Here is a 27,920-nt window from a genome sequence, read left to right on the forward strand (position 1 = left end):
GTCGGGAGCGGAAGTTTCCCGGCGGCGCGCGCAGTCCGGCTGGGTTGGACAGGGTGTGAGGACCCGAGCGCGGGGTACGTCCGGCCGGCAGCCGGAAGGAGGGCGCGCGCCGGACCCTGGCAGTGCAGCCATGAACCTGGAGCGGCTGCGGAAGCGCGTCCGGCAGTACCTGGACCAGGTGGGCGGCCCGGGGCTCGTGAGGCAGCCCCTTGTACGCAGGGGAGGCTGCTGTCGGCGTCTTGGTGGCGCGCAGCCCTGAGGGCCTGGGCTTTGGTTCAGAGTAAAGCTCCCGAAGGGAGGGCTCCGGCTCTCAGCCCTTGGCAGCCTGGAGGCAGAGGAATACTGAGCAGGAAGCCGCCTATGCGTCCGGCGAGTCTTGCACATGTTCAAGCCCCGCTCCGCAGCCTGCCCACCCGGGGCGCGTCGGTGCTCAGTACAAACTTCGTGCCAAGTGGAAGCTGAAGGATAATTTTAAGAGGAAAGTTTCGAGGTGGCCTTTGAATTTAGCTAGCTAATAGAAAATATTTGAAAAGTTCACTTGTGATTCTTACTTGGCCGAATTTAAGTGAATAGAGAGAAAAACGAATCTGTAGTCTCAGAATCAGTACTTTAAAAAGAAAAAGTTCACTATAAACTGCACCTTCATTCCCTGCACTGCCCTCGAATGGACAGCAAACAGTGTTTAAGGGACAGAAGAGTTTCCAGAATCAGCAGCATCAGCTTAATACATGTTGTCATTTAGTTTGTGTAAATCATGTTCTCCCAAAAAGTTGGAAACCAAGTAGGTGAGGGAAAAGCATATTCAGTGTGAACTGTTCCGAACTGGATGTGAGATGTTGCTGTCAAATGTTCGAAGCATGCTGAAGGGCTGCATTTTGGTTAACTGTAAGTCAGCTGAGGTGAATAAATGTTTCCTGAGCACCTTTTCTCTTGCTCTGGGGATATAATGAGGAGTGAGACCAGCCTGGTTCCACCCTCTTGGCACTTAACGGCCCATAAGCATTTCTCCTCCTAGATTGACTGTCAGCAGAGGTCCTGGTTTGCATCCAGGAGGACTGAAGCAAAGACCAAGAACCATTGCTAATGGCTAGATATTACAAAACGGTCATTGAAATTATCTGCTTTTTAGATACCTCCTGAGTTTATCCTGTTTTAGGTACGTTTTTGCAGTGTGTTGTTTTTTTTTTTTTTTAAGTACCTCCTTGAATTATTGATATCAAAGATTTTATAGTAATATTTTTATTGCATCATTGAACTAAAACTAACCTAGCTTAGATATAAGATAGAGATACAGTATGAGAGACCCCCTACTACATGTAAAAAATTATTGTATTTGTTGATTTATCTTGTAGCGTTTAGATATCTGTGTAAAACTATTGAAATAACAGCAGTTTCCACCTTTCTTTGGATACAGCAACAGTATCAGAGTGCTCTATTTTGGGCAGATAAAGTAGCTTCACTTTCTCATGGTGAGTGACAAATTCAAAAATTTTTTTTTCCCTCATTTCTCTATCATTAAAAGTCTTCTTGCTTTATTTTGCACCTCTGACCATGTATGTGGTTTTTCCCTCCAGAGGAACCCCAGGACATTTATTGGTTGGCTCAGTGTCTTTACCTGACAGCGCAGTATCATAGAGCAGCTCATGCACTTCGGTCACGGAAACTGGACAAAGTAAGTAGTTGTATGAATCTTAAAGCTGTTTAAAGCTTTTCAAAGTGTCATTAGCATCATGTTTAGTTATGTGTTCTTTTTATGTCAAAGTATTTCCAAGGATTCAGTTTTTCTTGAATTATTGATATCAAAGATTTTATAGTAATATTTTTATTACTATATTTATTTACATTTATTAAACATAAAGAGAAAACTTATTTACGTTTAATAAATGTAAAGAGAACATTTCTCTTTGACCTGTCAGCGCCATTGGTACATGTGGTGTGTATCCACTCTGCGGACCCCTGGCAGTTCCTTTGATGTGTTGATGGTGACTCAGACTCAGTCCTGGAATGCTGACCAGTTCCTCGGTTACCCTCTCTCTTACAGATGTTTTCTTACTCAACTGGCTCATATTTTCATAGTTTATGAAGGAAACTATATGCTGTGTTTATGTCTTCCCTGCTACAACCTCCTTGAGGGCAGGTTCTGATTCCTTTTTGAATCCTTGGTGCCTGTTAAGCAGTAGGCTCATGACAAATATGCGTTACAAAAAAACTAAATTTTTTTCTTTGCAAAAGTAAAAGGAGAAATTATGAAAATAGCTTTCTTCACTTTGTGCTTATAGTTTTCTTTTTGAGTAAAGATGCATGTTCTCTTGCTCACTGTTATAACAGGTTATTTCTTTCCTAGTTGTATGAAGCGTGTCGCTACCTTGCAGCTAGATGCCATGTAAGTATATGCTCTCAGCTTTTTTGGTAAAGTTGTAATGATGTGACTGTTGTGCAACTGTCATGTATGTGAGAAATTGATTCTCCATTTACTAAAAACTGACGTGCATGAAGAAAATTCCACTTTAGACATTGTAAGTTTAAACAATGAATACCCTTTAAAAGTCTTCAGTGTTTATGTGTGTATCTAGTGTCAGAAGTCACACAGTGAACGGTATTTCTGGTTTTGTTTTTTGTTTTTTTTTTGGTATTTCTGTTTTGTACACAGTTTGCTGCTAAAGAACATCAACAGGCTCTTGATATTCTTGATATGGAGGAGCCGATCAACAAAAGGCTATTTGAGAAATGCTTAAAGGATGAAAGTGGCTTGAAAGACCCCTCCAGTGACTGGGAAATGTCACAGTCCTCAGTGAGTAATACTGTAATAGGCATGCTTCAGTAGCATCAGTAAGCATCACTCATGTAACATGGCAAACATATCACCTTCTTTTGTTTGATTATAACCATGTTAAAATAGTTTGGTTGCTAATTTATTTAATTTTCCCAGCCCAGAAAGATTCTGAGATATTTCTCAGCCATCAGTTAGAAGTTGTAATTATGTCCTCAGATGCTTAAATCTGAAATAGATGGAATTAACTTGCTCTTCTCACATCTGATGCCTTAAAGTACTCCCCACAGGTGGAAGAATAACATTTCCTGTCGACAGTGTTTTGTACCCACCTCCAGGAAACCTCGATTACCTTAGATTGTTTCTTTCCAGGGAGTGGTTTGGTGTTATGATTTGTTGTTTTGTGTATTTCAGTTTGTATATTTCATATCTACGTGAAATTGCAAATTGTTTCATGATAAATAACATCCACGGAGGGGTTACTAATCTAGGTTGTTACTCTTTTTTTTTTTTTTACCACTTTCTTGAGATATAATTCATATAGCATGCAGTTCATTCATTTGAAATGAATGGTACATTGGCCTTTAGTATATTCACTGAGGTATACAGCCCTCATCACAATCAGTTTGACAACTTTTTTTTCTTTTCTTTTTTGGCTACCTTGCAGCATATGGAAGTTCTGAGGCCAGGGATCAGATCCAAGCTGCAGTTGCGACCTATGCCACAACTGCAGCAATGCAGGATCCTTTTACCCCACTGTGCCCAGCCAGGGGTTGAACCTGTGTCCTGGTGCTGCAGAGACGCCATTGATCCTGTCGGGCCACACTGGGAACTCTGAGAACTTTTTTACTTCAGAAAGAAACCCTGTCCCGTTGAGCTGTTACCACCGATTCCTCCATTTCCCTATCACTTTTTACAGCACGTCTGTGAGGGAGCTTTGTCACTTAACTGTTCACCTCAAAAAGGCAGGAATACTGTACGTTCTTAGGGTTTTTCTTTTTAAGAAACACATTCATTTTTTGTGAAGGAATGCGTTTATGAGGGAGTTGAGGATTATCACCATTTTGGGATCTCTTATCCATTAATTGCTAAGAAATACATGATTTATTGATAATGTGTTATTTATTTTATGAGACTTTTTTTTAGCAATAACTCATAGGATACTGCATAGGTCTAAGATTATCTCGTAACGTCCTCTAATATTTTTTAAATTGTGATTTTATGATGACTGTCCTTCATCCCATTACCAATTTTAGCTGCCGACTGTCTTTAAGCTCAGTTATTTGTCTTACGAGGTTCAGAATCTAGAACATAAATCAGATTTCCACGTCTCCCTGTCAGTGATAGCGGTGAGGTGGCTACTGTGTCAGCAGTTTACTGGCTACAGGTGGTACTGCCTTTAATTCTAACAGAGCTATAAGATGAGCAGAGGCAACAGGCAGAGAGGTCAGATCACTTGTCCAGGGACATTCTTTTTCTTTTTAGGGCCGCACCTGCGGCATATGGAAGTTCCCAGGCTAGGGGTCGAATCAGAGATGCAGCTGCTAGCCTATGCCATTAGCAACAGCAACGCAAGATCCGAGCTGCATCTGCAACCTACATCACAGCTCACCGCAACGCTGGATCACCAACCCACTGAGCGAGGCCAGGGATCAAACCCACATCCTCATGGATTCTAGTCAGATTTGTTAACGCTGGCCACAATGGGAACTCCCAGGGTCATTCTTAAGTATCACAGCTGGGATTTTGATTCAGGTCCATCCAGTTCCTGAAGGCCATGCTCATGACCACTGTGTAGCCTTCAGTCAGTTTTCTGATAGGTCGAGATCTACCTATCACACTGTTTTCACATTTGACTTCATGTGCAAATGTGGTGTTTGTTGTCCCTAATTCATCACTCTGTTTGAGACAGAACAGGTAACAGGCACAGTTGCAGTGACATGTGGCGTCTTAAAGGTTTATTGACAGGAGAGCACAGGGGAGGTAGATTAGAGAAGTTGTTTTCTGCTTTCATGTTTCTGTGACTTATGTCTGACATTGGGATGGAAGAAGACCTTTTAGGTGTTAAAAAAAGTCTCAGCCTTTGGATAATATATAATATTTGATGAAAAATTAACAGTGACTCAGTATATGACTCATCATTTTTCCAACAGATAAAGAGTTCTATTTGTCTTTTACGAGGGAAAATCTACGATGCTCTAGATAACCGAACTCTTGCTACCTACAGCTATAAGGAAGCTTTGAAGCTTGATGTCTACTGCTTTGAAGCATTTGATCTGTTAACATCACACCACATGTTGACAGCCCAAGAAGGTTTGGAAACCCAGGTGTCTTTATGTTTAGCACAATTAATATCATTTGGTTTTTTTTTTTTTTTTCCCCCTTTGAAATCTGTAAGAGCAAGTTATGCACAGGTTTAAATAAACTATTAACTTCATTCGTGTCTTCACACATGAAACACGTTGCAGAATACACAGTTGTGCAGTGCCTCCTGCAGTCAGAATTTTTGGGGATTATGATCTGATGAGAGATTAGAGGTTGTGTAAGAATTTAGTATCTGACTCACTGATTCCCAGCCTGGCTGCACTTTAAGTCCAAAGGAATCGTACAAACATCAGTGTGGAGGTCCCAGTCCAGACCAGTTGAATCAGAATCTGGTGGTGGCCCTGGTATCAGATGACTTAAAGCTCCCAGATGATCCTAAGGTACAACAAGGGCTGAGAACCATTGACCTAGCATGTTGCCGTGTTGTGAGGTGGATGAATGAGAGAAACAGAAAATGGAGATACTGTGTTAATGGGATTCATACTTATTTTAGCCTAATGAGCACTTCTCAACCAGGGTGATTTTGCCCCCAGAGGACATTTTGGCTGTATCTGGGAAGAGTTTTGATTGTCGCAACCAGGGCCGGGGTGGGGGGTGGGGGGCGGTGCTTGCTGGGGGCATGTAGTAGGGCCAGCAATCCTGCAAACACCTTGCAGTACATAGGACAGCCAGCATGGCAGAGAGTTGTCCACCCAGGATTTGTAGTGCTGAGGCTGGGAAACTGGCCTGGTGGTTCTTAAGTCTGTGATGAATAGAATTGCCTAGAAGGTTTATACAGCCCTCAAGCTGGTTCTCATTACCTGGGTCTGGAGCCACTGTCTTTTCCCTTACATTTGATCTTCTTATTTTCTCTTTTGAGTTCAATTTATTTAGACTAAGAACCATAGAGGAATGCTTCTCCTTTTTTATTTTTTTTTTCTCCTCAATAAATGTTGAGGACATTCTTTTTTTTTCTGCACTTTTTTAGAAAAAGAACTTCTTGAATCACTACCTCTTAGCAAACTCTGTACTGAAGAGCAAGAATTGCTACGTTTTCTATTCGAGAACAAATTAAAAAAGGTAAGTAAAAACACCAAATTAGTATTTGCTTTATGCAAATAATCTTATTTCTCTCATTAAATTTGGCTATTCTTTTACTAGTTAAGAATTTTAAAATTAATTTTTATTCTACACATATATAAGAATAGGTTCAAATTATTTAAAATATATGATGATTCCTAAAAAATGCTTCCCAAAATACCTGTCTTCCTCCCAGGCATTCCTCATACTTATAAAAGATTGCGCTATCAGTTAATGGCATAATACCTGAAAATGAGGTGTTTTTTCCCTGTGCTCTTTCTCAACTTCTACTTCGTAAAATACTTCTACCATGGAATTCTAATTCTGTGATAAAATTGAGACAAGAATTAGGCTTGTTGATTTTAAAGTTACAAAAGCTTTGCAACTCACATGAGTCTGCCTTGACCTGCCTGCTGTTGCTCACTGAGCTGTTTGCGTTTCTCTGTTTCAGTATAATAAGCCCAGTGAAAGTGTTATCCCTGAGTCTGTAGATGGTTTGCAGGAGAATCTGGATGTGGTCGTGTCTTTAGCCGAAAGACATTATTATAACTGTGATTTTAAAATGTGCTACAAGCTTACTTCTGTGTAAGTACTTCCACTTAACTTGTGAGAGGAACACAGAGTTCAGTCCATCTTACATAAGAAGTGTGTAGGACGTGTTTTCTAAATCTCAAACTGGTGGATGATAATTTAAGCTGCCTTTTCCATTTGCAGAGTACCCTGGGGGTGCTGTCTCAGAAGAGCAGCTTATAGACACAGGCTCGTGTACATGTGTTGCTTTGTGCCGTTAACTTGGGAGCATGCAGTTGATAATTTTCAAGTTTGACAGTACTATCCTGGCACATAGGTTTATAAAGTCCATTCTTCGTTAAAGTAGAGATAAAATCCTATAGGTACTGCGTGTCAGAGTCATTGACTAGCCAAGCCTCCTCCCCCAACACCAGTTTTTTAGTGTAAGTAGTTTACACTTGTCCTTTAGGTAAATTACGTATACTATTTTTAACAAATCTTTGGGGTTGCTTAAAATCCTTGAATTCGAAAGTTTTAATTGACAGGATCTATTTAATATCTCATTATTTTTGATCCTTCTAAATAATTAAGACCACTTATTTTAAGTACAGTTCTGTTGATTTAAAGTAAATGTGCATGGTCATATTTATTTTTATTCCTTCTGAATAAATCAGGATTTTCCCTTTTGTTATAATCTGAACATTGCCTTAAGTGAATTAAGCTTCGAAGATAATGAAGATGAGAAAGTCAAAAAGTATTATAACCGGCAGTATTGTACATAATGTAGTGATGACCTAAGTGTAGCTGATTATAATACGAGTGCTGTTGTGTGCTGACTCTAGGGTGGTAATGTGATCCTTTAACTTTCAGAGTAATGGAAAAAGATCCTTTCCATGCAAATTGTTTACCTGTGCATATAGGGACACTTGTGGAGCTGAATAAAGCAAACGGTAAGAGGTTTTGTTAATTGAAATAATAACTTTTAAGACAAAAACCACTCTGTTAACTCTTGAGATTTTCGTATCATACAACCTCCTGGATGATTGAGATTGCAGGTGATACCTGGGGGAAGAAATGCTTATCAAAGTAAACAACAGTCTCTTCTCTTATCCTGGCAGAACATGCTATTTCTTTTTTCTTTTTTTTTTTTGTCTTTTTGCTATTTATTGGGCCGCTCCCGAGGCGTATGGAGGTTCCCAGGCTAGGGGTCGAATCGGAGCTGTAGCCACCGGCTCACGCCAGAGCCACAGCAACGCAGGATCCGAGCTGCGTCTGCGACCTACACCACAGCTCACGGCCACGCCGGATCGTTCACCCACTGAGCAAGGGCAGGGACTGAACCCGCAACCTCATGGTTCCTAGTCAGATTCGTTAACCACTGCGCCACGACGGGAACTCCAGAACATGCTATTTCTTTTCTCTACTTCCTGCTTCCTTTTCTCATATGTAATTTGTGCTCTAAGGCATGTCAGCTTTAGAGTGTTGGGTGCCAGTTTTGTCTTTTTTCTTTTTCTTGGAAAATCTGTAAGAAAGCTGATATGGCAAGAGTCGGTAACTGTTTAGGAATTGGAAGGGGGTGGATTTTTTGCTGTTTTTTCCTGTACTTAAACGTTTTAGAAACATTTAGAGTGTTTGGGCTGTATTCACTCTTAAATCTTTTAAACCGAATAGTGAGTTTGGACAAGAGGAAAAATAGCTACACACTCCAGCTCTGAGCCCTGCTACTCAAAGTGGTCTGTGGGCCAGCAGCAACTCATCCCTGTAAGCTTGCTGGGGATGCAGGCTCTCCAGCCACCCTGGTCTGTGGGCCACGGGAAATGTCATTGTAACATGCCCAGACTTTGTGTTACCCTTGAGGAAATCATCTTGCTGATTTGATAAGCTGGAGAGTTTGGTCAGCCAAATTGGTCGTGGGTGGTTAAGATGGGCCACCGTAGGCCCGTGGAGAAAGAGACATGGGGTTTAAGACAGGTGAGGCACTTTGAAATCACCTCTTAAGCATGTGAAGTGCTTTGTCACTTGCCATTTATCCAGTCTTCTAGTCACTCAGCAAGCACTCAGCACCCACTTAGCACCTGGGATGAGGAGTTGGGGTGGGGGTTAAATGAAACAGCCATAGTGTCTGCCCTGTGGAGTTTGTATATTGCATTAAGTAACTGGATTTTGTATCTAGGAATAAACAAAAGTATGAAATCATTGCTGTGTGAACAAAATTTACATGATCGTGAAGAATTAAAATTCATTTAATATGAATAATTTTATTCTTTTTTTCTCTTTCTCTAATGTAGAACTTTTCTATCTTTCTCATAAATTGGTGGATTTATATCCTAGTAATCCTGTAAGTAAATATAAACCTATTTTTTCTTAAAGCATTTTTTTCTTACCTGAACTTTAAGAAAATAACTAATGTTCAGACAGGCTAAATTTAAGTTCAAGATGGAAATATTTTAAGGTGTTGGAATAGAATCTCCTAGTGTTTATGATAATTAGAAGCAACATTAATTTCTTCAGTTTATGAAAGTATTTTTTAGTAATAAAGCAAAAATATTTTTTCTGATACAGAACTTACATATGCTTATTGTTTTAAAATACTTAACAAACAGGAAAAATTAAGTATTGAATGTGAAAGCCACACTCCCACCTCTCAGAAGCACTGCTGGTAACTCCTTAGCTTTCTCACATGGCATTTGTCAGATAACTTACCAGACTGTGCACTGATTGCCCTTTGTGTCTGTGTGATGGAACATGTGGTCTGTTATAGATTCCTGATTTTGGGTTACACATCTTTGGTCATGGTATGTTTGAAACCCTTTAGGTGTCTTGGTTTGCAGTGGGATGCTATTATCTCATGGTCGGTCATAAAAACGAACATGCCAGAAGATACCTCAGGTATGAACTTAGTCTCTTCCGTCCTCTGTAGTGAAGAAGGGATTTCTTGGTGGTCTGCTTTAATGCAGTAGTTGGTACTTTAAAAGCAACATGAAGGAGTTTCCCTGATTCTGTTCAGTTGCATTTAGTACATACTGTGCTCTTTATAAGATGTCACGAGAGGAGATAAAGGTAGTCATTGGTGTAGACCTTGTTCTCAAGGAGCTTTTGGTGTATTTAAACTTTTATTCACAAATGAGAATAAATATGAGACAATAGGGAATAACACAAAGTATTCTGAACGTTCGTTTTCATTTATAGAGACACCACTAACCTCTTACTCTTAGGACTTTTTTTTTTTTTTTTTTTAAAGGGCTGCACCTGCAGCATATGGAGGTTCCCAGGTTAGGGGTCTAATCGGAGCTACAGCTGCCGGCCTACACCACAGCCACAGCCACGCTGGATCCAAGCCATGTCTGTGACTTACACCACAGCTCACAGCAATGCCTCATCCTTAACCCACTGAGTGAGGCCAGGGATCGAACCCGAAACCTCATGGTTCCTAGTCAGATTCATTTCCACTGCACCACGATAGGAACTCCCCCAGGACTTCTTTTATTAATCATGAAATTACTTGAAACTTATGTGAGGTTAGGGTCACTAAATATGACTATAAAACAGAATTCTTGGCACAGTGAACTGCTTTATATAAAGATCTGCTGTGGTTTTAGCTTAAGGAACTCCATGCAGCCCAATCAAGCTACTTAACCAGTGTAATTCAATGACTTAAGTATAGAAAAAGGTGTAGGATGTGAAGAATTAATTAGGTTTAATGTATAATAATACCTGTGATTTCCTGCATGTTAACAAAATAGAAAATGGATCTTTGGACAAGTTCATAAACTTTGGACACAGACTTGAATTTCTTTTTTCTTTCTTTTTTGTGTACCTTTGGCATATGGAAGTTCCTGGGCCGGGAGTTGAATTGGAGTTTCAGCTGCTGGCCTACACCACAGCCACAGCAACACCAGATCCGAGCTACATCTGTGACCTACGCTACACATTGTGGCAACGCCGGATCCTTAACCCACTAAGCAAGGCTAGAAATTGAGCCCGCCATCTCACGGATACCATGTTGGTTTCTTCACCTGCTGAGCCACAACAGGAACTCACAGACTTGACTTCTAAGGCACTCTTCCACTTACTAGGCATAATTCCTTGGGAGAGTTCATTTCTCTGACCCTCCCTCTCTTCTGTAAAACTGGGAATTATGTCGTGATTATACCTCAGGATTGTTAGGACAGTTGATGAGGGGGAAAGAAAGGATCCTGCACCAGGAGGAATAGGGAGAACTCTGGCTGACTGAGTGTGAAACATTTTAAGAAACGTGCTTTCGATTTTTCCAGGAGTAGGATGATTCATGTTGTAATGGTTCTTTTGAACTATGCTTCTTTGATTTAGTGTGCTTACTCACTGATGCAACAGGGAGCATTTGGGAAAAGACAACTTAGAAAATAAAGAGCTAGGAAGCTGCAATCTCACCATTTAGGTTTTCTGTGTTTGTGATACCTTCTCTGTTTTTTACTGTGGGTCACGTAATTGAAAACTCTTTTAAGACTAGTCCCGTCCACGGAACCAGGGTGACTCTGTCAATCATCCGTAGGAGGTCATTTAATCTTCCAGTCTCAGTATGCCTGTCCCTAAACTCTAAACAGCAGCATATCTCGAAGGTCATTAGGGCGAGATGATGCATACTTGGCACAAAACAAGCCTTCATTAATTGGTTGCTGCTGCCACCCTGTATTTACTAGGTTTTGAAGTGAAGCTCCTAAATTAAGTCACATATGTAAATCTGCCCAGAAAGCTCATGGTTTCCACTACAGTACCTAAGAAGTTGTGGACCTCTCCTAAAATTATTTAACATTTTGCTTATACTGTTAAATATTATTTTATTTCAAATGACTTAACATTTTACATTAGTGTTTAATATATTAACTCACTTTTCATTAATGTCCTCGAAACCATCAACTTACATAAAATTAACTTAATGTAAGAATGAGTATTACATACTTGAATGAAATCTTTTGTTTTAGCAAAGCTACGACGCTTGAGAAGACCTATGGGCCGGCTTGGATAGCATACGGGCATTCGTTTGCAGTTGAGAGTGAACACGACCAAGCAATGGCTGCTTACTTCACAGCAGCACAGCTGATGAAAGGGTGCGCAGAGCAGGTTGATTCAACAAAATGAAGTTTTTATTACTATTTCTGCCCTTTGATTGCTCAACTAAACAAAAATATAGCACTTGCCTCTTGTCAGTAGCTTGTGATTGTAAAATAACTATGGAGATGGGGGAAAGAAGCTGGAGTGGTGTTAGCCTAGCAGTTTACTGTAGTTTGAAAGGGAACTAGCAGATCAGGTGAAGGGACGGGGGTAAGCTGGAAGCTGTTTTTCACATGTTCTTAGCAGAATGAAAGCGTTCATGAGCAAAGTCATTACTTACCTCCAAAAGGTATTTACGTGGCTTCATTCACAGTTCGGATTCAGGACTGAGTTTGTGGTCTTGTAGATTTCATCAGTGTTGAGTGCTATCAGCTGTGTGTGCCCATGAGCATGTACTCCGGGGAGTATGTATTGCTGTCATTTCTATAGACTCTTGGACTTGCTGTTGGTTCCACCCCACGTCATCTTCATGTGGGCCATTTCTGCTGGCCGCTGCCCCATCTCTGTGCAGAGGTCTGGTCTGGAGTCAGACTGCCTACTCGTCTTGGCAGATTGTTTGCTCTCTTGAAAAATAAATAAGAGTAATAGATGTAGGCTTTCTGCGAGGAGTATACTGTATAATACCGAGTTAAGACTGATCAGCACCTGACACATAGAAAGCGCTCAGTAAGCTAGCCGCCTTCGCTTATTTGCTTGTTGTGTTCAGGAGTAGGACTACACGTATCTCTGCATTGGATTTCATCTCATTAGGTTGGATTTACCTTTACAGACCATCAGACTCATTGGGCGCCCAGTTCTGTCTCTATATTATTTATGGCCCCAGCTTTTTTAGTTATGTTATATTTGATATATATGAATTTGATACCTAGCTAGTGGTCCATGGGAGCTGTTTTTCACATGCTCTTACCAAAATGAAGGTATTCATGAGCAAAGTCATTATTTAAATCCAAGAGGTATTTATGTGGCTTCACTCACAATTCAGATTCAGGACTGAGTTTGAAGTCTTGGCTCCGTAAGTATATCAGTCTGTTCAGGCTTCCGTAGCCAAATACCATAAACTGGGTGGTTTAAACAACAGAAATTTATTTTCTCACAGGTAGGAGGCTGTCTCACTTTTGTGGTTCCTGCTGAGGGCTCTTTTCCTGGCTTGCAGGTGGTTCCCCTCTCACTGTGTCCTCAAATGGCAGAGAACTAGATTTTGTGTCTCTTCCTCTTATAAGGGCACCAGCTCTGTTGTATTAGGGACCCACCCTTATGCCCTCATTTATCTTTTGTTACCTCCTCACAGGCCCACTCTCCAAATGCAGTCCTTGGGGGTTAGGTATTAACATAAGAATTGGCGGGGGGGGGCGGGCGACACATTCCTTCGGTCCATAAGTTCATTATATTAACATTTTACTGGAATGATCCTCCAGGTTCAGGTTGTTCAGCCAGTTTTTGATCTACCTAAATAGTCCTCACACTCTGTCTATCCCGTTCACCAAGATGTATGAGACTCTTTCCAGTGCTTTGCTAAAGCACATAGCCCTAATTTATCATTCTTGTAAACAAATAACTTAATGAAAGTTGTTTCTTATGAGCAGATGCTAGGGTCTGCTCATTTTATTTTGCTATTCTGGGTGCTCTCAAACCCAGAACAGTTATTAGTTGTTATTAGTTACTAGCTAAGAGTCAAAACCAATGCTAATTAATGACTTGTACTTCTGACTGGCTGCAAATCAAGGGTTCCCACAACCCCCTCCTAAGGTTTGATAATTTTCCAGAACAACTCATAGAGTTCAGGAAAACATTTTGCTTATTATAAATGATACAACTCAGGAATAGCCAACTGGAAAAGATACATAGGGCAGGGTATGTGGGTGGGGGTGCATGGAGTTTCCATTCCTTCTCTGGGCACCACTCTCCCAGCACCTCCATGTGTTCACCAAGCCAAGCCGGAAGCTCTAGAGCTCAGTCTCCAGCTTCCCTCCTAGGAGAGCTGTGAGTGAGCTGAAAGTGGTCTTCCTGGTGACCAGCCCCACTTCAAGTCCCTGCAAGAACATAAACTCAGGTGTTCTCAGAAGGGGCTTATTATGAATAACAAAAGACACTCCCCTTCACTCATGAAATTCCAAGGCTTTTAGGAACTCTGTGTGGGCAGCCGGGGGCAAAACCCAGATGTCTCTTACTTTACACCACCGTCTCACGTTGAACAGATCAAGCAGAAGAGTTGCAAGCAGACTTACACTTACACTGTCTTATACCTCCCTATATGGTCACTTTGACTAAACTCTTTGTTTTCATATGGATTTGAGTTACCATCTAGTGCTCTTTCATTTCAGCCTGAGGGGCTCCCATTAATATTTCTTGTTGGGCAGGTCTGCTAGTGAATTCTCAATTATCCCTTGTTTTAATTATCCTAGTGTTTTTCAGAGAAGCTGTGAGAATAAGGGGCAACAGGTATATATTTATTTACATTGACTTTTTTTCTTTTTTTAAGCATTTCAGGTTCTCTTCATTTGTTCTTGTGGATTTGAGATGCTAGTCAGTGTCATTTCCTTCCCCCAGTACAGCTTAACTCTCAGCGTTTCCTTTGTGCTGTTAGTGGTAAACATTACATTTCTGTGTTTGATAGGCCTAGTCAGATGGCTTCCCACAATTGCTTTTTAAGGCAGTTAAGAAAAGAAACATGAAATACACATTTATACTATCTTTTGTTGTCACATAATCACTTTACCGGTACTCTGTTTTCCGGTGCAGAGTTAGATTACTGTCTGGGGTCACTTCCTTTCAGCCTCAGAGCTTCCCGTAATATTTCTTGTAAGGTGAGTTTGCAACAAAATTTTTCAGTTTCTGTTTCCCTGAGAATGTCTTAATTCTACCTACATTTTCAAGGGTTAGGTTTGCTGGATATAAAATTCTTGGTTGTCATTCTTTTTCTGTCAGTACTTTGGCCATTACCTGTCTTTCTTCCTGGCCACCAAGTATTTGATTAGAAGTCAGTGTTTTTTTTTTTTGGTTTTTGTTTTTTGTTTGTGCTTTTTATGACCATACCCGCAGCATATGGAGGTTCCCAGGCTAGGGGTCAAATCAGCCATTGGCCTATGCCACAGCCACAGCAACACAGGATCTGAGCCGAGTCTGCTACCTACACCACAGCTCACAGCAGTGCTGGATCCTTAACTGAGTGAGGCCAGGGATCGAACCCACGTCCTCATGGTTCCTCGGTTTCTGCTGCACCACACTGTTATCTCTTAGAAGTCAGTTGTTTATCTTAATGTTTTATTTTGTTACTGTTCTAAAGATTATTTATTTGGGCTTTTTGAGGGGTTTGACTGTGATTTATCTAGGTGGGGATTACTTGGGAGTTTTTTTTTTTTTTTTTTGAGCTTTGGGGTATATTTGGCCCAAATATTCTTTCATCTGAAATATTCTTTCTACCCCTTACTTTCTCCCTTCACCTATGGGGCTCTTGATGCACTTGGTGGTGTCCCTTAAGTCTGTGGGACTGTTCATCTCTCTTCCTTCTTGTATCTTTCTCTTCCTCAGACTGAGTGATCTTGTTTGACCTTATTCACATTCGCTCATTTCTTCTGCTTGTTCAAACTGCTCATGAATCCTTCTAGTGAGTTTTTATTTAGTTATTTTACCAGATTTTCTGTTTTGTTTTTTGTTATAATTTTAATCTGTTGTTCTGTTTGGTGAGACCTTGTTCTCATACTTTAGTTTTATAGACATCATTTCGTTTAGTTCTTTGGATGTTTTAAGATAGCTTATTTCAAGTGTTTTTCTAGTAAACCCAGTGTATGGTCTTCGTCCAGGGTTTTCTGTTGCCTGCTTTTATCCCTCTATGTACATGTATTGCCATACTTTCCTGTTTTGTTGCCTGTCTCTGTCTTTTGTTGAAACTGGGCATTTAAAGCAGTATAATGTAGCATTTCTGGAAATCAGACTTATGCTACCCTACCCCAGGGTTTGTTCTTACAGTTTGTTGTGGCTGTTTGGCAGCTTTGCTGGGCTTTTGAAAATTCCGTCAAGTCTGTGTCCCTTGTCTTGTGAGGCACTGAAGTCTCTGCTCCATTAGCTCAGCAGTTTTTTCTATGTCTTAAGCCGAGTGTTCCCCCCTTTTCTGAAGGACCTGTGCATGTGTAGAGACATGCCTTCCCTGTCCCCTGGTTAATAATTCTGCCTTGCTGCTTGCCCTGAGCCTCAGGGTCATCCAGAGATGAGAGATTAGGGCCTCCTCTAGTTCTTTCTATGCATGCTTATAGCCCTTTTTGTGACATTCTGGAGCCCTAGGAAAATGTTGGGGTTCTTGAAAGCCCCCTATTGACTCTTATTCCCCAGATTTCCTTTTAAGTTTTTGGTCAGCCTCTTATTTGCTTCGGTGTGAATGTAGCTGTCCTAGGTTAATGTTGAACAGTTACCGCTGATGTTTTCAACAGATGCTCTGGGGTAGACATTTCTCTGCTTGCGCTTTGAGTCAGGTCAAAGACAGTCTGTAAATGGGGCTCTTCCGGGGAGCTGCCAGCTGGGTCAAATAGTGACAGTTCCCTGTGGGGGTATTTTAGGAGGCCCAGACTCATTTTGTCCCCTCCAGGGCTGTCAGGCTGCTGGTTTTTTAGGCTGATGCGGAGCTAGGAAAGGGAGAGAGGAAACAGACGAGTTAAATATCACGGTTTGCCGTTCCTACTGAGAACAGCTGTTTTTCTAGAGTAAACATTCCTCACATTCCTCAGACTTTCATAAGTCTTTAGTCAGCTTGCAGAGTTCTGGGAGAGTTTGTTTTGACATTTGGCAGTGTTCTTGCTGCTCTCATGGAGGAACAGATTTTGGGAGCTCCTAACTATGTATTTCAGAAGTCCTCCCTCCAGATGCAGACATGTGAAGGCTCTTCATGACGCTTCTGTACATGATACAGTCGTAACTTTAGTTGTGGTTCTAGACCGAAACATGTGCATCAGGCGGTCAGTAGTCACGGATGTGTCAGGTCCGTCTTCAAGGAAAGGTTATCTTAGTGTGATCACTGGTATGACAGGGTGAGAGATGAAAATTCAGTTAAAATCAGTTACTCTGCCTAGAACTGTTTCAGATGGTATGGCAGTAGACTATATAGGAAATAATTCAGAGCTGTTCCGCATAGAACTGATAATAACCAACTGAATGGAAGTCCACCTTGGGGTGGAGGGCCAGGGAGGTATTTAGGTGAGGACTGAAGTAGCTTCATTTAGGGAAGTGGTGCTGGAGCACAGTTGTGCGGATGTGCTGCTGAGTCAGTCAAGGTGCAAGAGGAGGACATCTCAGCTGGAAGCATGGGCATTAGCACAGTGGGACCTGCCCTTCTGCTTCAGAGGGGATTTGTTTTTGTCCTTTTACTCTAGAGTAATAAAAAGTAAGGGCAAATAGGTTGTGCTAGATTCTGGAAGGGGCACCTGATTAGTCTGAAGGCCTGTTAGACATCCATTAAGTATTAGTGAATGAAGTGTTGGAAAAAAGTAAGCACTCTGGTTTTGGCTATGTTAAAATTATTGTGCAGATGGGATTTGAAATCTGCTAAGTTGCACGGTTTTGGTGTTGAATATCTGAATTTTCCAACATTTTTAGGTGTCATTTGCCAATGCTCTATATTGGATTAGAATATGGATTGACCAATAACTCAAAATTAGCTGAACGATTCTTTGGCCAAGCTCTAAGCATTGCACCAGAAGATCCTTTTGTTATGCATGAGGTTGGCGTGGTTGCCTTCCAAAATGGAGAGTAAGTACCGAAGGGCCAAAAGCCCTTGTTTCCTTTTTGTAAATCGAGCAAAACCTCAGTCACTGGAGTTTTAACTGATCAGGGTGACTCCTTATAGATGTTTTATTTTAGGAGAAGGAGATGGACAGTGTAAAAAGAGAATAGCAAGTGTTACGATGGAATTCTTTAAAAATACTAATCCTGCGTTTTGGTACCTTTACTGTGGGCTGTCACAGGCTCTTAGTTCTAGGACTGGACAGTTGTTGCCACCTCAGGTCAGTCACTGGACTCAGTGGGTGCCTGGAGGCACTGCAGAATCCCTGGTCTTCTCTGTTGACTAGGAGTTGGAGTCATGCTTTTGAGAAAGATTTCCTACAATTTTGAAACAAAAATGTTTCCTTTCCAGTTACTAGTTAATCCACAAATTAAACCAGTTAAAATGGCCCAATCTCTGAGTTTCCCGGCCAGTGGTTGAGGCTTACTGTAGTTTCGGATGTTGCTGGAATAAGCAATTGAGTGTTGTACTCAAAGAACTGTCCCTAGTCCTTTGTGCTAAACTGTACATAAACTTAAAAACAGTAAATCAGTACTACTTTAGCGTGTTTTCGATGTTTGTGTGCATTCTAAAATTTAGATTTCTAGTATTTATAAAAAGATTTCAGAGCCTTTGAAAACGTATAGCAGTAGTTTATTGTATAGTCAATTTATGTGTCACCCAGAGTCAATACTGGCGGTGTTTTCGCATGTGCAAATGTGCAGGTGTTTCCAGCTGAGGTCAAACAAGATGCTCTGCCTTCTTGTTTCCACTCTCATACTGGGAATAAGTATTCTCTTTGCAATCTGTCTTGTGGCCCCCCCCATTTTTGTGTTTTTTGTTGGTTATTTCACAGTTTAAAAAGGTCCCCAAGTGGTGTGCCACAGTGCTGTCTAGTGTCCTAATCACAGGAAGGCTGTGATTGCTTTGGACAGAATACATACATTAGCCAAGCTTTGTTTCAGGCATGTGTTACAGTGGTTTTGGCCATGAGTTCTATGTTAATGAATTGAAAATATGCCTTAAGCAAGGTGTTGCCAAACAGAAGCATGCGTGAAACGGGTAATTGAACAGCTCAACCTGTGAGCCGAGGTTCATAGTTTTTCCATTGGGAGCAGTGGTTCAGTATTGACCAAAGCAGTGTTCACAGTGCCTTTATAGAACCTAATTACTGATAATAATGAGAATATATTATATCTCCTAAAATCTTGAACTCTTGTGATGTTAATGCCATAAAGTAATCATTTATCTCACTTCAATTTGAATTTAAATGAACTATTTACAGAAGTTTACCTCATTTCAATATTACTAGAAAGAGATATTCAAATTTTTCTTTCAATGTTTATCTATGCTAATTTTGAATAACTTGCAACCTTTCCTCCCTCTATTTTAGATGGAAAACAGCAGAAAAATGGTTTCTCGATGCTTTGGAAAAAATTAAAGCAATTGGGAATGAGGTATTCTATGTAATATCTACAAACACATACACATACGCACACACCCATAAGTCTGTTTAGTATTCAACGAGAAAAATGATACCAGAGAGTCTATCTTGTCTAGAATATAACACCCTAATATTTATCATAGCAAGTGTCTTACTGTTTGACTTGTCGTGGTGTGACCATAGCACAAAATGAGTTTATTTCTAACGAGAGGGCAGATGTTGGCAGTTTGTTTCTTAAGAAGTTCTAGTTCTCATATGTGGGAGTAATCAGAATATATTTGGTGATTATTTGATACAGGGAACATGTGATGACTAGTGGCAAGTGGTAGGCACTGTCGCCTCTGACGTCCTTGTGCAGAACTTAAGGCAGCCTCATCTTTGATTACTGGGTAAATATAGCAGCAGATCCCACTTCTGCAGGAGTAGGGCCAGGTGTCATTACAGTGAGACCTATTCTTGCTCTTCTTACCCGGTACTTAACATATATTTAGATCTTTAACTAGGTTGTGTTGTATGAAGGATGCATGAATTAACTTTCCAGCTAGCATGGATGTGGAAACACTGGTGTGATGTTAAAATGATAACAGCTTTAGATATTGTAAACTTCTGTAGGTAAGAGATTTGCATGTTGCTGGTCTCTGGTTCCTGATTGTTTTTAGTCACACCTGTGTTGTCTTAACTGTGTTCTGCTAATCACTTCTCAGTTTCGTCCTGTCCCTATCTGGGCACACTTCTCCACAGCTCACATCTTCCTTGCCTATGAGTTCCTCTTTACTGAGACAGACACAGCTCCACTGGGCCCTCTGCCAGGTGGCAGTCCTTTGGACAGAGCTTTATTTATTTTGATCTCTTCCTGTTTGTCATAGGAACCCTCAAACATGGTATTTCTGTGTGCTTGCATGTGTATGTATATAAAGCAGGTCTTTCGCAGCTCAGTCTTGAGTGGTTGGGATAATACGTGTGTTTTTGTTAATTTAGGGTTACCACTTATCACCTTGCCAATTTCCTAAGACTTGAATTCCTTAGGATCTTGCTACTCAGACTGGACGAGCCGCATCAGCATTACCTGGGAGCTCATTAGAAGTGCAGAGCCTCAGACCTGCTGAACCAGATCTGCAGTTTTAGCAGATCCCCAGGTGATTCTCATGCACAGAAAAGTTTGAGAGGCACTACCATAAGCCACACAAAGTTGAAAAGATACGCTTTAATGATAGGAAGGCACTTTATCATATTTAAAGTAATGGTTTAAATACAAAGGCACAATATGATTAAACTTTAAAGTGCCCATTAAAAACTTACCTGAGAGGGGAAGATACTGTGTGACTTAATTACAAACTGTAGCAAATGCCAGAATGGCCACAGAAGAGCAGTTGTATAAAAACCAGAAGGGCTTTGTCTTGTTCACGTGGACCTGCCTCCCAGGGCCAGGGTCAGGAGAGTTAGAGCGTGTAGCAGGTCTCTTGGTTCACTGAGTTCTGCTGCTACTGCACGTCAGCTGCGTGTCCCTCTGTCCTGAGCTCTGAACTAGGCTTTGGGAGAACAAAGAGGGTTCATACTCACTGCCTTCAGGTCAGTGCATATAAGTAGACTGGCAGTGACATTCCATTGTACAGAAAGCGCTGTGATTGAGGGGATAAAGGGACCCACACAGACTTGAGGGTTGGTCACGAAAGCCCTCTGGGTTCAAGGAAATAGGTCTCTGTCATAAAGGATGGATACTAGCCAGGCAGAAGTAAGGAAGAGGGTATTTCAGGTAAAGAGAATGGTGTGTGCAAAGTTGGAGCTAATTCAGTATGGCTTGGACTTTGAATTCACAGAGAAAGTCAAGCAGTGGGGCGAGATGGGTGAGCATGGGTCTTCAGGGGCCTTGTACCTTGTCCTGAGGTGGTGAGGCGGTAAGAGGGTTCAGGGGGCAGCGTGCTGGGGCCCAGACAAGACTGGTTAACGATGAGGTGGGGTCCTGACGAGGTGTCGGGCAACGCAGGTGCGTGCACTAATGCATGCACGCGCGCATGTGGCATGTTGAGCTTGAGGTGCTTGTGAAATTTAAATTGAGATGTTTTGTAGGCAGATGGAGCGCTCTGGGCTGGAGATACAGAATTTGAACTTCACAAAGTCATGGTTATGAAATAGTGGAGTCCTCAGGAGGTCTCTTCTGGTAGGAAGGATGGAGAAACCTTGAACGCTCTTGCTCAGTGCTGTGCAGTCACCAGGAGAGCTGCCCTTAAATGACGAGTGGCATAGCACAGGGCAGGCGGCCAGGTTGAAGAGCAGCATGTGACTCGTGGTTCTGATGTTGCTCTGTTTTAGGTGACAGTTGACAAATGGGAACCTTTGCTGAACAACTTGGGGCATGTCTGCAGAAAGCTTAAGTAAGTAAAAAAAGCATTTTCAGAAATATTCTTTGTGACTAAAAGTTTACTTAATTTTGTGTAGCTTTTTCCTTACTTTTATTTTATGGGATTCTTTAGCTTTCTTGTACTTGGGTACTCAGATATAGCAAGCATCAAAAAAATTGTTTTTATTATCTTCGTTGGTATAAGTTTATTTTAGAGATGTATTGGGAACTATAATAACTTATTTTCTTAGATTAAACTTATTTTAGTGTTCACAATTAATTTAGAAGAATTAGGACAGTAAGACCTAATTAAAACCACATCCATATTTTTAACTCAGTATTTGCCTCTGGATTCCAGTTTTGTGCTGTGATAAACATATGACAACTGAAAAATACATTCTTTGATTAAATAAGTTTGAAAAACTTGAGGTTACTCAAAATTTATCAGGTTTTTCAGAATTTCTTGGAGTCTTTACTGTGCGCTTCCCAAACACTCCTGAGCATACAGTCATTTTCTTTCACAAAAGATTTACAGGGCGAGTATTCTGGAGAATTTTGGAAAATGCTGCTCCAAGCAGCCCCTGTGGGCCTCACAGCAAAACTGCTTGCTGCTGTAACTGCCCCTGGTGTGGGAGACTGGTTCTCCATAAAAGATGCCTTCTTGCGTGATGGGGCACAGGCCCAAGGGGCTCTGGTTCCAGTTTCCTGCCAGACCTCAGCAGGGATACAGCCCGTGTCCCTGCAGGGCTGCCTGCCTGCCTGCCGCCGTCGCTGGAAGGCAGGAAGGCGCTGAGGTGGACTCAGAGGCCCGTAGCCGCCTAGACTCATTCTGAGATAGGAAGTGTTCCTCTTGTCTCATCGTGGGCTTTTGCTGTACCCACTGATTGCTCTCCCTGCTCCTGTTCTCCCCTCCCCACCCCCTCTTCTCTCACAGAAAGTACGCCGAAGCCTTGGACTACCACCGCCAGGCGCTGGTGCTCATTCCTCAGAACGCGTCCACCTATTCTGCCATAGGCTACATCCATAGTCTGATGGGCAACTTTGAAAATGCCGTGGACTATTTCCACACAGTAAGTCTTGTATTTGTGCCCAACTTTAAATGGTGAACGTTTACTATTTTTTAAAAGATCTTTTCTAGGCAATGTTTTATTATTTTACGAAGCACAATTTAAAATTTACATTTTGAAATTCTTCAGGCAACCTTGCATTTTGTTCTTTTCTTTGCAGAGGAAAGTATGGGCATGTTGTGCAATACACACTGAATGAGAACAGATGTGCCCCTTGTCCTCCGTGTCAGACACACAAGTGTCCAGGGGTCTTTGTCTATGCAGTTGAGCTGGCTGGACATTGGGGAGCCCTTTGGGAACGCCAGTCTTTCTATTTATGACTTAAAATTAATTCCCTTAGATCATGTTAGTAAGTGAACAAAACAGTCAGCATTTGTCACAAGGAAACCCTAACCCTTAGTCCACACATAGTGTTTCATCAGATCTAAGACAACGTTAAACAAGTAAGATGACCTCAGTAAAAAAAATACACTGCCATTTAAACTTTACTGCAGTCCTTTCCCATTGTTTAGGGTTTTTGTACTTTAAAAAAAAAAAAAGTGTTCTTTTGGACATGTTAGGACATAGATTTAAAAAAAATTTTTTTTCTTATTTAAGACAGATTTTTATCAGGGATCACTCTAGTATTACATCAAAAAGAAAGTGTAAAAGAAATAAATTAAGATATTCAGTTCTTCACAGAATTTGGTTCTTCTAAGTCACTTTTGTGCCAGGTTGTCAGTATTCTTGTTTTCCTGGTGCAAGTACATACGCTCCACTCAGGGTCCTCCCCATCAGAGGCACTTGCTCTGCCAGAAGGTGTCAACACAAGGTTTTTAGACAACACCCACAACTCAGGCATCCTCTTCAGTGTTGCTCACGTGGTCTGTGATCTACTCTGTGCCATCACATGGCCACAAGCCCTTAACTGCTGATGTAGCCTCCATCATTGCAAGTGCAAGCAGCTGACAGCGCTAATAAGAAACCACCAGTTGAAGGACTTTTCAAGTTCAGAAGTACTAGATTTTGAAAAAATATGGGCCTTAGATTGATGAAATAGCTGTATTTGGAGAAAGATAAAATTGAGAAAAGGCAATATTTCAAAGATAAATTTGTGAGTGATAGATTTATAACTGATTTTCAAGGCTTAGGTAGAGATTTTCAGGCAAGATGAAGCCCTAAAGTAACACTAAGATAACCAGAACCCTTCCTGAGCAGGCAGGAGTGTGGGCGAAGCAAGTCTGTAGTTTGTGTGATCTTTCAAATGTCTGTGTGGTTTACCTCTCTCTGTAACTTAATTAGTACAGAAGGCTTCAAGGGCTTTTTGTGGAGACAGGTTTTGAAGTTTTTTTGGATGGGGGTTATTTCAGACATAAGTAGGAAGACTAGCGTGATCACCCAGTTTCAGCAGTTACCGCCGCATGGCCACTGGCATCAGCTGTATCCCCACTAACAGCCCCCTTCACCCCTACCCTTGATTCCCTGGAGTATTTTGAATTGAGTCCTGCAAGAATGTTTTAAACCAAAGAGAAGGAAATAAATTTTCTTGTAACAGCTATGCCGAATCTTTCCTTGCAGGCCCTTGGTCTTAGGCGAGATGATACATTTTCTGTTACAATGCTCGGTCATTGCATTGAAATGTACATTGGTGATTCTGAAGCTTATATTGGTAAGATTATAATTATTCTTATCGATGTTGTATTCCATTTTTTAGATTGTTGTATCTCTGTTTTGGTTTCTCAAATTCTCATGTGAAGTTACAAGTTTATCTTTCTAATCATTCTAACTACATTCATATCAAGAAACTCTATTTATTTCAATGGAACACATGGGAATTGATGATTCATTAAGTATCCATTCAGTTTAAAGTTGAGCACTTGCTGTATGCATAATACTGTTACAGGATATATGTAAAACACTGTAATAGACTAGAATCAGTCTAATTGCATAATGGAGAAAATCGTAAGAGATTTTTTCTAATTAAATGATTGAAAGGGCTCTGGCCTTAGTATTTTACAGTGCAGAGTAGAGCATAGTAATCTTGACACGTCAGTGGAGTATCAAGTGGGTTTACATTCACATTGCGATGCCATGAAATTCTTTAAAGTTGTTTTTTAGTAATTACCAAGTCATCAGATAAGTTTGTATGGAGTGGCTGTACCATTTGGATGTCAAAGCTTAAGAGGAAAAAATGCTAAATTAGGTTTCAATAAAACTAGGAACTTCTATTTGGTCATAAAGAGTCCACAATACTGTTAAAAGAGCAAAAAGGCACATCATGCACTGGGAAGTCACTCACAATACATAGACTCATCAAATAACCTGTGTCTAGAATGCAAAGTATTCTACAAATAATCCTGTAATAAGTAAAAGTTCAATAAAAATGGGCAAAATAGTTGAACAGGAGCTTCACCAAAGAGGATGGTCAGATATTTGCAAAGCAGATGAAGGTGTTTAGTACCATTAGCTACGAGGAAAGTGAAATAAAGCCATAGGAGGCACCCCTGTAAACCTGCCAGAGGGCTAAATGTTAAACGTACTGTAGTACCTAGTGTTGGTGATGACGTGGAGCCACTGGAACTCTCGTATGTTATTGATGACTAGTGGGATCATTAACAGGTAAAACCTCTTTGGAAACTGTTAACAACACTTCCACTAGAGCGAAATAGGCCTGTTGTGTATATTAGTTGTCTGTTGCTGCCTGACCTACCCCTCCAGCCAGCAAAGATGTCCTGTTTCCCACAATCCTGCAGGTCACTGGGTGGCTCGTTTGCTGGTCTCATTCACTTGCTGATGGACCAAGATGCCTTGTACATGGGGGACCTCACCGACATAGCTCAGCCGCTCCATGGGCCTTTTTCCCAGGCTTCCTAGTAGCGTGGTGGCCTCAGGGTCCTAAGGGACAAGAACTAAAGCTTCATGACTTCTTGAAAAAGCTGAAAGTTACTCAGATCGCTTCCATCACATTCTGTTCATCAAAATGAGTCCCGTGCTTCAGTGCTGAGTCAACACAGGAGGAGGCTGTTCAAGGGCACGGGCCTTGGGAGGTGTGGTTCACTGGGGGGCTGGGGCAGTGGCCTGTCCTGCTGATCTTATGATGCAGCAGTTCTGCTCCCAGGTTTATGTCCATGAGAAATAAGGGCCTCAGTAAGCCAGAGTCCACACGAGGTTGTTCATAGCAGCTTCCTTCGAAGCAGCACCTTGCTGGGAGTAACCAAAGTTCACCAGTAGGAGATGGAGAGTACCGCACAGTTAAAAGACTACTGAATTGTCTTGTAAAATGCATGAACTTCACAAATTTTGACCAGAAAAGAATACGTACTGATTCATCCCATTTATGCAAACTTTAGCAATAAGGAGGACTAATCAATGGTGGTAGAAAAATCAAGCAGTGATTAAAAGGGAAGTGTTCCCTAGAGGGGGCCTGAAGTGGTTTTCCAGGGGCTGGAAATGTGTTTTGGTCTCACGGTGCTGATGCGGCTGCATACACTTCTGAGAATTCATCCAACTCTGCACACTTCATGGTTTGTATGTTATGGCTTGATTTTTAAAACTTAAAAAGACAAAAGAAGAACTTAAGCTCTGGCATCCTGAAGACAATGGATTGAAATCTCAGCTCTACTACTCTGTAGCCTTGTGGCTTTGGGGCACGTCTGAGCCTCACTTTCCACATTTGTTCAGGGGGGAGTTGTCCATTAGATATTATTTTATTGAGGTATAATTGACATTTAATGTTATATCGGATGCATAGTGTAACGGTTTGTTTGTATGTGCTGTGCGGTGATCATCACGATTGGTCTAGTTAACATCCATCACCACATAAAGTTAGAAAAAATTTTTTTCTTGTAAGGAGAACTTATTAAGGTCTGCTCTCAGCAACTTTCAAATATAATCACCACTCTGCTGAACTACTTTTTTTTTTTTTGGTCTTTTTGCCATTTCTTGGGCTGCTCCCGCGGCATATGGAGGCTCCCAGGCTAGGGGTCTCATCGGAGCCGTAGCACCAGCCTACACCACAGCCACAGCAACGCGGGATCCGAGCTGCATCTGCGACCTACACCACAGCTCACGGCAACGCCGGATCATTAACCCACTGAGCAAGGGCAGGGACCGAACCCGCAACCTCATGGTTCCTAGTCAGATTCGTTAACCACTGCGCCACGATGGGAGCTCCTACTTTTGTTTTTAAGAAGAATTGCATGTCATTATCTGTCAAAACATCTATTGCAGAAACCTGTTCATTTGAACTCTATAAAATTGTCATTTTGTTTATATCAGAATGATTGAACCTGATACATCCATTAAAATCTCTTATCCGTTGTTCTCAAGATTTTGACTTGCGGAGAATGTGTTTTCCTTCACTGCGCTTTCTCTGTGCCTGAGACTTCTGATTATTCCAGTGCCAAGAGCTAGGCCCAGTTCTCGTCGCACAGCTAAGGGAGCACGGCCCTCAGGCTCCTTTCAGGGCCAGTTGGCTCCGAAAGTGGGGGAAGCACCTGGGAGCTGAACTGTAGGTGCTTCTGGGGGGCCTCCCCACACTCCCTCTTCATGGTAGAAATCAAAGGGCAGGGAAAACAGTTGGAACATTTTTCATCCTGATCTATGCTTGTGCTCTCGGGAGGACATTTGATCTAAATCAGGAGCAGTAGTGTTATCTGCTGATGGAAATGACAGATCAGTGATGGAATTTCTTACTCTGTGTTTTTTTCTTTCTAGGAGCAGACATTAAAGACAAATTAAAATGTTACGACTTTGATGTGCATACAATGAAGACATTAAAAAACATTATTTCACCTCCATGGGATTTCAGGGAATTTGAGGTAGAAAAACAGACTGTGGAAGAAGCAGGGCTTGCACCACTGGAAACCTCAAGGAAAACCCCAGATTCCAGACCTTCCTTAGAAGAAACCTTTGAAATTGAAATGAATGAAAGTGACATGATGCTGGAGACATCTATGTCAGACCATAGTACATGATTCCACGTGGGTCCCAGTTCCACTTTGTCCTGGAGCTGGTCAGCATTTTTCCTCACGTCTTTACATCCTTGTCATAGCTTAAGAATTTCCCATTTTTTGGAGTTTTCTTGTGCAGCAGGTTAGGGATCTGGTGGTGTCTCTGTGGTGCGGGTCCAGTTCCTGCCGTGGAACTTTGGTGTGCTGCACGCGAGGCCGGAGAAAAAAAAGAGAGAGAGTTCCCACTTCTCAGCATGCATCCAGGCCGAATCTCTACATCTAGGAGTGGAGACCTGTTTTAAGAGACTGCATTGCCCACTTTGCAACAGATTTTTTCTGATCCTATGAAATAATTATACGAAGTGAAATAAAGAAGGTAAACCATCTCTTACATCTTTTTTCTTTTCTAATAGACTTTTATTTTGGACTAATATTGGGTGTATAAAAAGCCTGTGAGGATAGTACAGAGAGCCCTTCTATACCTTCACCCAGTGTCCCCTGTTGTTACATGTTGGTTTCTCTTAACAACCCCGGGCCTCTTTTTGGATTTCATCAGATGTTCCGTTAACGTCTTTCTGTGCCTGCCTCCAGGGGCCACACTGCACCTAGCTGTCACACCTCCTCAGGCTCTTCCCG

The 27,920-nt window shown here is 41.4% G+C and overlaps 1 protein-coding gene across 3 annotated transcripts; it reads left to right on the forward strand.

Annotated features, from left to right (window-relative positions):
* Positions 1 to 27,670, forward strand: CDC16 (cell division cycle 16). Of its 3 annotated transcripts, XM_047755851.1 has the most exons (19): positions 42 to 178; positions 1,016 to 1,156; positions 1,415 to 1,469; positions 1,575 to 1,672; positions 2,345 to 2,383; positions 2,651 to 2,791; positions 4,924 to 5,083; positions 6,063 to 6,154; positions 6,606 to 6,739; positions 7,535 to 7,614; positions 8,953 to 9,002; positions 9,480 to 9,553; positions 11,626 to 11,751; positions 17,339 to 17,491; positions 18,898 to 18,961; positions 21,259 to 21,320; positions 22,221 to 22,356; positions 23,911 to 24,001; positions 27,049 to 27,670. In XM_047755851.1, exons 6-19 carry the CDS (start codon positions 2,693 to 2,695, stop codon positions 27,306 to 27,308), a joined length of 1,581 nt encoding a protein of 526 aa, XP_047611807.1. In that variant the 5' UTR covers positions 42 to 178; positions 1,016 to 1,156; positions 1,415 to 1,469; positions 1,575 to 1,672; positions 2,345 to 2,383; positions 2,651 to 2,692; the 3' UTR covers positions 27,309 to 27,670. The 3 variants fall into 3 exon arrangements, with proteins under 3 accessions (XP_047611805.1, XP_047611806.1, XP_047611807.1); XM_047755849.1 differs by lacking the exon at positions 1,016 to 1,156 and having other exon boundaries at positions 1 to 178; XM_047755850.1 differs by lacking the exons at positions 1,016 to 1,156; positions 17,339 to 17,491 and having other exon boundaries at positions 1 to 178.
* The last annotated feature ends 250 nt before the right edge of the window (positions 27,671 to 27,920 follow it).

Source organism: Phacochoerus africanus, chromosome 13 (assembly GCF_016906955.1).
Source record: "Phacochoerus africanus isolate WHEZ1 chromosome 13, ROS_Pafr_v1, whole genome shotgun sequence".
Lineage (NCBI taxonomy): Eukaryota > Metazoa > Chordata > Mammalia > Artiodactyla > Suidae > Phacochoerus > Phacochoerus africanus.